Source organism: Corvus cornix, chromosome 5 (genome assembly GCF_000738735.6).
Source record: "Corvus cornix cornix isolate S_Up_H32 chromosome 5, ASM73873v5, whole genome shotgun sequence".
Classification (NCBI taxonomy): Eukaryota; Metazoa; Chordata; class Aves; order Passeriformes; family Corvidae; genus Corvus; species Corvus cornix.
This window is the reverse complement of record NC_046335.1, coordinates 25,194,494-25,207,941: the sequence shown is the minus strand read 5'-3', so window position 1 is coordinate 25,207,941 and position 13,448 is coordinate 25,194,494. Positions and strand designations below refer to the sequence as shown.

Genomic DNA, 13,448 nt, shown 5'->3' with positions numbered 1-13,448 from the left:
ATACTTGCTCATCAAGTCTAACATTCTTCTGCAAGCCCATATACACTTTTTTGTACCCTCAAGTCTAAAATGGATAGAACTTGTTCTCTACAGACAATCTTTCCATCACTCAGTACCACTGAAACCTTCTCTTGACTGGAATAACTTAGCCCTAGTGTTTTACAAACATTACAAACACCTTGTATATTAGAAATTAATTTACACTGAAAACTCCTGGCTAAATAATGATGTAAATAAGATCTCATACTTGCACATGAAAACAAAATAATCTACATAAATTCATGGAGTGACTTGTGAAAAGAATGAAGAAAACTGCCCTTGCTTCTTTTCACTGTGGGGACAGTTTCTACATAGACCATTGATAATTTAGACTCTACATTCAATGCCTCAGACTCTGTAAACTCTTGAGTGTCAGCTGAATTCTGGTAACTCTGCCATGTCCTTCAGTAATGTGTCCAAGCTCTTTAATACAAGGGATGTGGATAAGCTTCTGACATTTATTTGCCTCATTCAAAAATACCTATTTCATCCAGATAAAAGATTTTTAAAATGTTCCGCTTTCTGCTGTTTAGAACAATGAGTGTTGTGCATTTAACTTGAAACTTAGTGTATTTTTCTTTACTATTATTCAGAAAACTCTCTTGATCTATAGCATGGGGCATAAAGAAAGTTTATCTTGTTCTATTCTCCCATATTGAACTCAAAGTTACTATTAATAAAGACTCCATATTCTGGCATATGTTCTCAGTTTAAATTTGTTCAATAGTTTCCAGTAGAGAAACACTATTTTGAGTATGCTCAGCTAACATTTCTGGTTGCAGTAAAGGCAGAAACAGAAGCTGCTACCTTCTACAGCCACCTGTCCTACTCTTCTGATGAACACTGTCAAGGTAAGGACATTTAGATGCTCCTAAAACAGCTCTTTAACAGCTGCAGATGCCCACAGGAGGCTTATGTTAATATGGTTGGTTGTGAGTTCTAATACTTACAGCTTTGACATATGAAAAGATTAAACATTCCCGTCTATGGGGAACTGTGAAGTCCAACTTAAATGTTGTTAAACTGGTTATTAAACATATAAAATTAGAAAAATCAGGAACTGGGGATATTCTACACAGAAAATATTTCAGAATTTTAGTTTTTCGATTTCTGAAGGCAAGATGACAGAAGAAACCTGTAATTTGGTATAATGTCCTGCTTAACAAGTGCTCTAGAAAGAAAACCATGACATAATGAAAACTTACAATACAACAGTCAAGATTCTCGCATTTAAAATAGAGTTTTTTACCTGTCGAAAAATCTCAGTTAGAAAATTAACATTGCTTCTTTTAGAAGAAAAGACTTTCCGGACAATTTCAATATCAGTTAAATGCTCTTCATCAATACTGCAGAGGCTAGAAGAACTTGGTTCTCTCTCTGTTAGAGTGCTTGTGTTAGAATGAGATTGTTCTGGTTCTGCATTTCTATCCTGCTTATCAGTACTGTCATTTTTGCTGTCCTCCCTTGAAGCCATGCTGGCAGCTGCTCTCTGAAACAAAATTTTAAAATATTCCACAGTTCATTTTTAGTACAGCAATATAACAGTACAATTTAAGTAGAATTTAAAACAGCACAAAGAATTAAAGAAAACAAACAAACAAAAGGATTTACTGCATTTTAAGGCTTCTAATGGCTAGTTGATTAAAAACAAATAGCGAATTTGAAAAAAGAAAGCAGCATTGCAGGTCTTTTCAAAGTGAATTCACAAATATACACTTTGTTTAGAAATTCCTTTTTTTAAAAACTTTTCATTAGTTGTAATTATTGGAGGAAAGCATACTGCTGACATAACAATTAAGCCAAAAACACGAAAACAAATACATTTTTGTGTATTTAGTTTTACCTGAATATTCTTTGGCACATTTTCACCTTCCATCCCAGGAATATGAGGTCCTATATGAGGTTTTGGCTCAAGCCAGAAAGACACCAACCATCTAATGACAATAACACGAGCCTTGATGAAAGGTTCCTTTGTGCAATATATTGCCTCATTGGTTTCAGCATCTTTCTTAACTATTACGTAGTGTGGCTTTGGTCTCATTTGTGGTATATCTGTAAGAAAATAAAACATCTCAAAAATATGTGCAGAGAGAAAGATCTGCATAAGAAAGAAATCCTAAAACCATAACCAATACATATGAACTTTCAGAGGTGTAGTTTTGTTGCATTCACTGTTGCACCACTCATTCCAAGATGCACTGGAATGGATGCAACAGAGAAAATGTCAAGAATTGTAAGACATCAAAACAGTTGAATTTTCTCCTGAAGGGAGACAACACTGTTGATCCAAAAGACAGACACTTGTATCTGTTATGAAGAACCTTTAATTTTTTTATCTGAAAGTCATTTCTACAGCCTCACATTTTTGCTTGCATTTCTTTTCTATGTAAGTAAACGCATTTCATTATTTTCAGGTTCTTTTAAGCTACATCATACTCAATATTTAAAGATAAACTTCAGCAAACTCACTACTTCAAATTTTTACTGAAAACTACAAAGTTCCAAGTAGCAAAATAACTGTTAACTAGACTATGACCTATACAAGAAAACTACTTTCATATAAAATTAATATATTGTCAAATTTCATCATGGCTACAATGGGAGATATATAATTCCAAAATGCAAATGCAATAAACACAGCCTCTTCTGGCCCAGCAAAAGGTGAAAGATTAATAGAACAGAGAAATCCTGCTCCGAAGCCACATGAGCTTTGCAGCTTCACCTAGCGCCCCATCTGCACTGGCTAATTTTGCTGGACTTTGCTGCCAGACCACAGGCACATACATTCTCCTATGATTTAGCCGCAAGATGACTCTGTGGCAGTAGCTTCTGTACTGGCTTGTAGGGAGTGTAATGAAGGATGCTCAGGGGCACATCAGCTGGCAGGAACTGTGGTTGTTTGGGGACTGTAACTGACAACTCCATTTTTGCCATCCCATGTTCTACATGATGGTTCAGAACTGTTTAGCTTTTCTGGTTCTCTACTGTGCTAGAGACATCAGTACTCTTGACTCTACTTCAGAAAAAAACCCTATGACAGTACTTAGTAACTTGGTGTGGATGGAATGAACATGTGTGTTAAAAGCACTACAAAGATGGGAATACACATGGATCTCATTTTTAAATTGGGCATTTTTCTGTGACTTAACAGTACAAAATGTTATTTCTGGGTTTTACAACCCAAGACATGGTGCAGAATAGTTCTGCATTACCAATCATCAACCTGAAGCAGCAACGGTACTTTCATGTGCAAATGACATTTCTGTGCAAGCGGCATGGCAACCAACTCTACTCCTTGTTCTAAAAGGGCAAATATGAGATGTGCTCCAAAACAAAAAGAAGATGAAGATTTGTGTGAGTACTGATTATGGTATGTGCTGTCAGGACACCCTGATGCTGGCTGATGTTTTAGTACCATGATTTTCATCTAGTGAGAGCAAAAAAAACCCCAAGAAACTCAAACCAAAACAAACACAAAATGAACAAAAATCCAAACCAAAAAACCAACTAACAAAAAGAAGGAAGCATGGAAAATAATGGTCCTATCCATATACAGAGAGTGACAGATTGGACAGAGATGGTATGTAGGCACCTCAACTCTTCTACAGCCTGCAGTACATGAGCAAGAGAGAAGTTCCATGGTTTTACAGGCCAGCCAGAAGGCAGTTCAAGGATACTAATGGTGAAAGTCAAAAAAGATTTTAAAAAGTCACACTGAACAATATAAAATTATTCCCTGACTATATCTTCCTAATGCAAAGTCAAGAGTTGTTTTAAAGGATCCTGCGTAACTTTGCCAGTTTATGGTGTTAGAATCCAAGAGGGACAAATCTGGACAGCAGTGAAGAAATAATCAACTTTTGTCTAGGCAATTATATTATGATAGCCTTTTTAAGACATCTAAAGTGAAACCAGCCAACCTGCCAGACTGCTGTAAAGATTTCCTTGTTATCACTACAAATACACAAAATCCAGCACCTGCACTGAAGATATCCATGCTGGTCTATCTCGGTGACATTTCAAAAGCCACATACGTAAGTAGTGATAAACCCGTCACATTGCTGCTAAACCGAGGAATGTTTCCTGTACAGACTTCAAAACCACATCCACACTTTTCAATGGAAGCATTATTATTAGAGGAAAAAATCCACATGATTCTTGCATACCATCTACCTACATAAGTAACAAATGCACAGAATACTCTTTGACAAGTTTACAAATGGTTTATTTACTGCAAATAATAAAACCCCAGTATATTGTTTACATTCTGTGGAAAGGAGCACGTTAATAACAAAATTAAAAACTATGATATCTTAAACAAGCACGTATAACAGTACAATCTGTGAAAAAGGAAGCAAATGCCTGGTAGCACAGCATTTAAATATGCAAAAATCAGTGCTCTCTGGTATCTACTAGCATTCAGCAGAGCACAAAGACTGCAATACTGGCAGTATTTTCAGAAGGACTAAACATGCAGTAAACACGTTTTTGCAGCACACTGTCTCCTTCTTGTTTCATGATAACCTCTCAGAACATCCTCTTTCTATAATTTGTTTCAACTGCACTATGTGCTGCAGCTGCTTCTCAAATGTATCCTCCTTCCAGCTGCTTCTCGTATTTTCACATTTCTGTCCATCTTGGAAGAAGGTATCAAGGCTTCAGATGAGACCACAGACATAAAACCAAAGCAAAACAGAGCTTGTTAGATGGACTCAAACAGTACAAGAGGAAATATTCCCTTCCCCCAACTTTTCATTTTTTCTTTCTACTGTGTTTTGGGCTTTCCCCACCCCCTGCCCTTCCCCCTCTGGGAACCTGATGTGAGCTGATGGCAAAAAGGGCAGGAAGCTGCAGGTGGTGGAAGACATACACAGGGTAGAAAATTAACAAGCTAGCAAAAACACAGTGAACACCTGTAAGCTTTGACCATGCTTAATTTTTAAGACAATAAAGGGTTCATAAGGAATGAAGAGCTGAAGACAGCTGTAGGACAGCCCACTTTAGTGTTTCCCTGTAAATGAAGGAGCCCATCTAAATGGCTTAGAAATGGCTATGATGGAAGAAGCAACGCCCCGGAATATTACTGCCAGATCTATAGTTCTTCCTAAACAGCTTTTAACTCAATCTCAACAGATATTTAACAAAGACATTACAATCAAAGTAAACACTAAGGCAAAAAAAAAACCCCAAACCAAAACATAATAAAGCAAAAAACTCTAAACAAAACCAAACCAAACGAAACAAAAACAAACAAACCAACCCTCTCAAAAAACTCTCTCACGGGCTTTTCTAATGATGTATTCCTCTTCTAAGTCTGTAATACTAAAGCCAGAATTTGAAGGAGGCACAAACTAGCTTTCTTGTAACTGGAATGCTTGGTGATTGTTGCTGTAACCAACATATTTATCAGGAAAGAAGGAAAGAAATCTCAGTCCAATATACTATCTCCAGTAAAGCCTTGTATCAATGCTTGCTTATTAAAACTACTGTTCTGATTTGTACCTCATGACTTCTCCTAAATTAAACATTACACCAGTAGCATGAGAACTGTTCTTAGTAGCAGGCTCAGTGCCCAAGTTTGCCCTGCTTTCAGCCTCAAGGCTGTAAATTAAGAACAAGCACAGGATTATTTCCAAATAGGGTGGGAAGATGCATGCCAGAGAACATCTTAGAGGAGAAAAAAATTATTCAACTTACCGTGCTTCTCTTCTTTTCATCACTGTATTGTTCCAAAAATCCTCATTATAGTTGCTCACTGTGCACAGTTATAAGGCACTCACAGTACTTTTGGAGATCTGTGCACATTTCTTCCTGTTTCTCATTGTCCTCTTCTTTACTAAGGCCTTGGAAGTTTCTTGTTTACAGTTCACAGAAAAACAGAGGACTAGAGTAACACTTCTATGGAAGACTCAATCAAGATCTTCACAGAAAGAGAAAAATAGCATTTCCATATTTCTTGTTCTGGAGCATCAAGCAATGGTAGGTTTGCTTTCTCAGCACTGCTTACCATCCCTCGTGTAGCTATTTTATCGCTGAACCTCTTCAGCATCTGCCCAATAACTCTTATTCTACTGTTACTTATGGCTGTATTTATACTGGCTCTTCTCCCCTAGATGAGAAGGCCCACTGTTTGTCTTTCCCAAGAGAACACTATTTTGACACAACCATCTCTGAAATCTAAAATAAATAAATAATCTGAAATCTAAATAAATATACATGGACTGGAAGAAACTAAGACCTTTCCAACAAACTTCCCCAACGGCCTGATTTTAGATTATGGAACTGTGTCTGGAGATCGCTACTAGTTCCTTTGAGATGCTGCATCAACAGATAAGAGGAATGGTGATGTGACTGTATTACTCAAGTGACGAAATGATAATTTAAAGCCTGTGTACAAGGTATTGCTTTGCAGAGTCTTGAACTCTGTTGGCCTACAACCAACATGTGCATGAGTGCATGCAAACCTTAGATAAAAAAAAAAAAAAAAAACCAAGATTTGCAAACAACATTCTGGTTTAAAATGAGCTAAAAACTCTAAGTAAACTCAGGTTTGCTTAGACAAAACCTAACATTCCACTCTCTATATGGAAAGATACATTCTAGCACCATCAGCTCTGAAGAGTGTGCTAAACCCTAGCTTCTTTATCCTACTGCAAGCTCCTGATAAAATGCAGTTGGCACAAAAATGTAACTTTGCCCTGTCAGAACTGTGAGCAAGCACCATGTAATCCAAACACTGGGATTTGTACAGATAAAGCCAACACACCCAAAGAACAGCACACTAACACCTTTTATTTCAGCAGCAGTAGCTCTCTTCAGAGCACAACTGAGATCAACAATATAGGTCCCATTAAAGAGCAATTTTACAAGAACATTTAAGTTACCTCATTGAGGCCAATATAGCAAGATTGACTCTAATGAAAGGGTCAGAGGCTTCCACAAACAAAGAACTGAAAACCACAAACAGGAACCTTAACATGTTCTTTCATGACAAATACTTTTGGAGAATACCCTTCATGGGCAACATGACTCAAGCTAAAAACTGCTTTGCTATATTGTCTTGTTAGGAGTTAGAGAGCACAATTACCGGTCTCAAACATTGTTAAGGCCACAGAAGGGAGGAATTTGTGACAGGAAGTTGCTAATTCCAGGCCTGACAGAGGCAAGATCTGGTTAGCACATCCTGGTTAACACACTTCCAACTGTAACAGACTGTGAGAAAAGAAGCACCTGCTTATACGCATATCACCAGTCAAAAAAGCATCATCCCAAGTTATAGGACAGGTGGCATCTGTGGCCACCAATGGCCACCAAAGCTCCCCTGAATATGCCTCCATGGACACCCAGAATTTGGGCTGTATAAACACAGTACAAGATGCACTGTGTTAGGATCTAGGGAGAGGTTAACAAAGCTTAGGAAGAACAATGTATTACTGATAGTGGAAACATAGAATACAGAATTTAGGGGCCACAAGGACATTTGCCAGAAGGTAAGGAAGAAATTATTAAAACCATCTCAGCAATTCTGCTGAAATCAGATCCAATTGGGTAAAAGGTAATTTCGCTGGGGGAGATTGCGACCACTGACTCACCAACACAAGAAACCCACCATCTCAGAAGAAGAGAGAGACTGAACATGCAGACTAACTACATGAGCTGCATTTAACCAACAGCAGATGGAATACTAATTAATAAGAGAACTATATTACTTGTAGCCAATAAGTATTAATTCCTTTGTTTGCTAAAATGTATAAATAGTGAAAAGATTTAATAGTCAGCGGCAAACCTTGTGGAACCAGCACACCTTTCAGCACAGAACTTACTAACAGATGAACAAACCAGGACCTGCACCCCACCACCAAGCCCAGGGTGTAGAAGGACCAACAAGACACTGCTGGATGCATGGGCGGTGACTAGCTTCTGCTCACACTCTCTCTTTTTCCCACTCTCCCTCTCCCTCTGTCTTTTCTTTCCTCATGCACTTAGTGTCAGTACTGTTGAACCAGCATTTGGTCTTGTTGGCACCCTAGGTTGGGTAGAGGCATCTCTCACTAATCAGATCATAACATCACTATCAGATAAAATGTAATGATCTTATCAGCTGTGTTAACACTTACCAAGTATAGGGTTATACAAGCTCGTCTCCTTACAGATGTTTGGGAAAATAGAAGGTAAGTAGTACTTCTTAAAATTTGAGAATAAAAATGAAAATCCCTTTTCCTGGTTTTCCTTGTTCTTCCATTCTAAACTCTTAACCTTAAAAAAAGAATTTGGACAAAGTAAATATCTACAAATAGAAGAGACAGGTAACTGATAAAATGTCCTCTTTATAAGGTATTTCTTTGAAACAAAATCATATATATATTTTAATAAACAATTTTAGAAAAATGAAACAGAAACTAGCTGGGAAATGTCAATGAAACAAAGACTGTTCTCTTCCAAAATACTGTTTGAAAATGAACACATAAAATACTGAAACCAACAGAAATACATTCGCTTTTGCAGACATCTTGCCAAATCAGGGAGTAAGCCCAAACTGACTGTTTTCAACAAAACTGTTTTTATACTTCAAAAAGTTTTATGAAAAAGAATAATTACCAAATAAATAATTCCAAATAGTTCTTCAACAACTTTTTCTAAGACAATTTGACTAACAAGTGTCCATATAGTCATTATAATAGGTACTTGGATCCATTCGTGTAATTGGCAACACAAAACAGACAAATTTTTCAACCATAAGCAGCAGAAGATACAACTCTAAAGTTGAGTTACACAAATGTCCTTTCAAGGATTGTGATTGCTAAACATTCCCCATTATGAAGTGTTTTCCTACATGGGTAAGTACTACCAAGCATGGTAAGTTCTCCTCAAGAAATCCAACATGCAGTTTCCATCTTTGTTCCTGAGAATCCATCTGCCTGCAGAGCTAAGTGACCTGCCAAGTCTATCATAAATAATATAAAGGAAGACTTCCCTCTCTCTTTTTTTTTCCCTTTCCCCTCTACTTCCCCATTTCTTACTCAAAGGCCACAGTTCTATTATGATCCATTTTCAAGGCAATGGGTAACTCAGTACAACAGGTGATACATATCATTCAGTGACACAAAGTCCTTTAGCAGACCTTTGTATCAAAGGAGCTAGCAAATATCAGTGCCTCTAAAGGGACTTCAGCAAACAACTTCAGAACTCACATAGTGAACAAGCTCTCTGACACCTATCTCAATGACTTACCTGCATTTAAATATAATACTAACAATTTATTACAGAAAAATCTTCAAAAATATAAGGGCTATTTTTCTTCAAAGTAAATAGCCAGCATTAAGCTTACCCTACAGATCACAAGTATGAAGACCTCTGTTCAAAGTGGGAGATGCTGGAAGCAATAAAATGAGGTTGAAAATTATTCCAGCATGGCAAGTTCACAGAGAAAGATAGATAAAGGGAAGCCATGAAATGTTTAACATTTGTCATACATGTACACTGTCCATCTTCTCTAGTAAAACCTGCAAAAGTGTGAAGAAAAACTTACAGATAGCCGACTGGGTTCTGTGGGACAAGTCTGACCCAGAAGGAAGTATGCAGGAATACCTACCATGTCATGCAGCACATGACAGCACAGCAGGCTCAGAAGCAGCACATGCTAATTGGCCAGCAAATCAATTACATAACATATAACAGCTGGGCCACAGTTTTTGACAGAAGCTTTTGCTATGCCTTGTACTGACTGAGATCATGGAATTGTCAAACTTCAAAGGGAAGAACAGCGTGTGTGTCTGAGTTGCACACCATGGACTAAATACTCATTCAACTCTTCATTTTCTGCACACAGTTGATCCAACTGTTGGTTGAAGACAACAGGACAGGGAAGGGGAGATGAAAATTAGAAGGGAGCTGAAATCAGCATTGCTAGAAGTGACTGAAAGGTCTTGTTTTGTCTCTATGCCACAGTCTGATAGAAGATCCTGTGGTAACAGATCTAGGAATCTTCACACAGAAGACAGGGGAACATTCTTCTAGAAGAATTTGCTTTTTACAAAAAAGGGAGCGGCAAGGAGGAAATCTTTAAAATATTTTTATATACATTTGCAGTGCTACAAGTAAAAAACTTACTATAAAGGACGAAGAGGTGTTACTTGTTTCATACTTGTTTGCTTGCAAACTATAGAACATACCTGAATTACCATGTATTTCAAAAGTGCTTCTAAAAAATAGCTTGTTAAATCTTCTTGTCCTTTATCTCCTGATTGTGGAGGAACAAGTGGAGTGATTTCTTCTATAGTTACTTGAGCTATTTAAAGAAAAACAGAAGTACATCTAACATTTAGACCATTTCTTCTCATGCATAAACATCTACCACGTTATGAAAGTAGAAATGCACTGCAGCAAGCAGAGACAGTTACAGGTAAAACAGTCCACCCATAGATTAATGAAAATCAGGAAATTTTGACTAATAAACCACCATGGAACTAATTTCTTACACATATAAAAAGCACAGCAGACAGTAAGTAGGTTTTCTCTATGCACTTTTGGAATCTACCTGCCAAACCCAAATTTTTCCAAAAGGTGTAATTAATTTCTTCTGGAATTTATGCAAACAACAGTGTAACACTTATGGTACACAAATGCCAAATCTTTATTTACATCTTTTACCATTTTCCCATTTAGCAGTTGATCAGTTACATTTCCTTTAAGTTTTACTAGCTGTATCCTTCTTTGCCACGACAGTGAAGCTAGTTCAGAGTTGATTTTTCTCCTGTTCCTGTAGTTAGATGTTCACATATAATTCCTTGCACTTTGAATTACACAAGATAATAATAAAAAAGGGCTTAAGTAGATAGCAAAATTTTACTTGCAGAGCTATCCTGCCATGAAATTTGTCTGCTGTGTTTCAGCAAATTTAATTGCTAGTCATGGAGACACTGCTTTCCTCTACAAGCAATAAAATACTCAAATACTAAGAGAAGATGGAAAGAAGGCAACAGCACAACATCCAGGGGAAAAAGCGTTCAAGTTCTTATTCCCATTTATGTGAGTGCACAGTTTGCACTTACATTCAAAGACCCCATCTAACTGCAATTCATTAATAAATGAGTTTCAAATCCCACTATCAAGAATAAATTGAGTTAGGAAGCACTTAATACTAGAGTGAACAAAGGAAAAACTGTCCTAAGAATCATCTTAAGAGAAAAATCATCCTCACTCTATTGATTAGGGCCAAGATAATGACCTTACCATTAAGAAAAAAACATCAGAAAGTATAAAAACCTAATTTCAGCATGCTCAAGCTTTTCCACTGATGCAAACCTTTAGCACCTCAAGTTTTGCAATTTACAAGGTCTGATTATTTTCAAAGATTCCAGGTTGCAAGAATAGGACAGCCTTAATTGCCTGGTCATACACAGATGCATTTGTCCTTACACATTGCCCTAACAACCACTCACTCTCCTGAAGGCCACACCAGAAACTGCTTTGCACAGCCTGCTCCCTGGAGTATGAACAAAGCCAGTGCAAATGTTCGACACAAGCAGAATTCACCTGTGCAAGTTTGCAGTAGATGCAGGATCTTCTTGCAATTCTTAAGAATTACACACAATTGGTCAGTTTATTTTCACCACTATGTGTTAAGCTACAATAGCCTACCTGGGGGGAAAAACCCCAACAACCACAAAAAACAATTCCTCCTGAAAAACAACAGAAAAGACAGAAATTGCTGCAGAAAGAAGATCTGACAAACTGCTAAGAAACTCATCTCAGCTCCATCACCTCCCTGGGTACATATGCATGTCAGTTACTTCAACTTGCGTTGTCTGTGACAAGATTTGAATTATGTCAAGAATTGAGTAATATTTCCGAATTACTTACTTTCTTGGACATTAAGGGGAGGGTTAATGAGATTATCTAGTGTTCTGGGTCCATATTCAGACTGTGGTGATGAAAATCCAGGAATCAAGCAAGAAAACATCCATAATTGTTCTTTACTACAGTTATTCTGAAGTGCTTGCAGCCACAAAAGAAAGAGACGCACACCCTCTCGACGTATCTTAAAGGAAAAAGCATGGAATAAGTTATCTTGTCCTAGAACAAACAAAAGCATTTCCATTTGCCCTGGAGGGAGAAGGGGAGCAATAAAAAAATGAGAACAGACAGTATGACCCCCAGCAATCAGCAGAGCCAAACTAACATATCTGCTGCTCCTGATGAAATGCAAGGGCAAGCCTGGCACCTTCACTGCTGTTTGCCTCAAAGAATTTTTCACAGGGGTTTCTCTGAAAGAAGAGAAAGAAAACCAACACATATCTAATCACTTGCTTGACTACAGCACTGCGAGATGCCACATTAATTTTTCAGAAAATACAAAGGTCAACATAAAATTTCTAAAAGTGTTCATGAATTGTAACAACAGAGTGAGCTTTCTGTATCAGAAGGACCAATTCTACCTTCTTCCATTTCTCCTTCAAAAAAAAGGTAATGGACTCCTAGAGCATTCCCTTCCTGCCTCTCACACTGGAGAATTTCAGTACCAGAGGAGCCTGCAGGTGGTTTACAGAGGAGCTGTACAGCTGTTTTGTCCCATGGTCAACCATTTAAATTACTCTACCCACCAGCAGGTCTCCCTGGCATAGATAATCTTCCAATTCCAAGGTAGCCTGAGCCCTAGCATCAGCTTCTTTGCCTCTAACAATGAACAGTTAAGGCTTACTATTTTGTTAATGCAAAATCCTTTAAACCACTGGCTACTCTATATAAACACTTTACTACTGTGAGTAGTTTTACTGAGATAAAGCTGATGATTTGAAGTTATTCTTTCATGACACACAAGTCATGATCTGATTCTCACTCCTATGCTTTTACTGTGAAAATTTGTCCTTATGTTCTTAATTGTATTTTTAAGTATTGTAGGTAAAAGACCATGCAATTTTTTGCAATACCTTTAATGAATTTCCAGTGTGAAGAAGCTTCTTTAAAATCAACCCTAAAAAAAAAAAGAGAAAAAAATTTGCTTTTGTTCTTTCTTTTTATATTAAGTAAGATGTCAGAGTTCTCGGTCAGACTTGATAGTCACTTTTAAACAAGTCCTTGGCAATCTCCAATTTAATCTTGGTGACCTTGATACCTTCAAGCAATTGACTCAATGCCAGAAGGAAAAATAACCAAATATCACCTTTCATAGCTTCCTCATATAATATCTTTCCCCAAAGATTTTTGAGATGTGCACATTAAAAGTAAGTAATCACTACGCATAGAATCAGCATTCCCTATTTACAAATACCTCATGTGAATTCTGAAATGTATTACTAAGAGAAAAAAAATAAGGAAAAACATAATAATTAAAACTTTAAACTTTTCACCTGTTCTTTCTCAGCCACTCTTCTATTTCTATATTCCCAGATTTAAATCTATCTAGAAGA

The 13,448-nt window shown here is 37.2% G+C and overlaps 1 protein-coding gene across 15 annotated transcripts in view; it reads right to left on the bottom strand.

Annotated features, from left to right (window-relative positions):
• Positions 1-13,448, bottom strand: part of RALGAPA1 (Ral GTPase activating protein catalytic subunit alpha 1) — a 130,834-nt gene that overhangs the window by 103,652 nt on the left and 13,734 nt on the right. For all 15 annotated transcript variants that reach the window (XM_019280397.2, XM_019280344.2, XM_019280370.2 and 12 more), the window contains exons 5-10: positions 12,969-13,012; positions 11,902-12,079; positions 10,212-10,327; positions 8,157-8,295; positions 1,883-2,091; positions 1,289-1,528 (exon numbers count right to left, since the gene is read on the bottom strand). In XM_019280397.2, the coding sequence (XP_019135942.1) occupies positions 1,289-1,528; positions 1,883-2,091; positions 8,157-8,295; positions 10,212-10,327; positions 11,902-12,079; positions 12,969-13,012 (926 nt within the window). The remainder of the gene's footprint in view (positions 1-1,288; positions 1,529-1,882; positions 2,092-8,156; positions 8,296-10,211; positions 10,328-11,901; positions 12,080-12,968; positions 13,013-13,448) is intronic.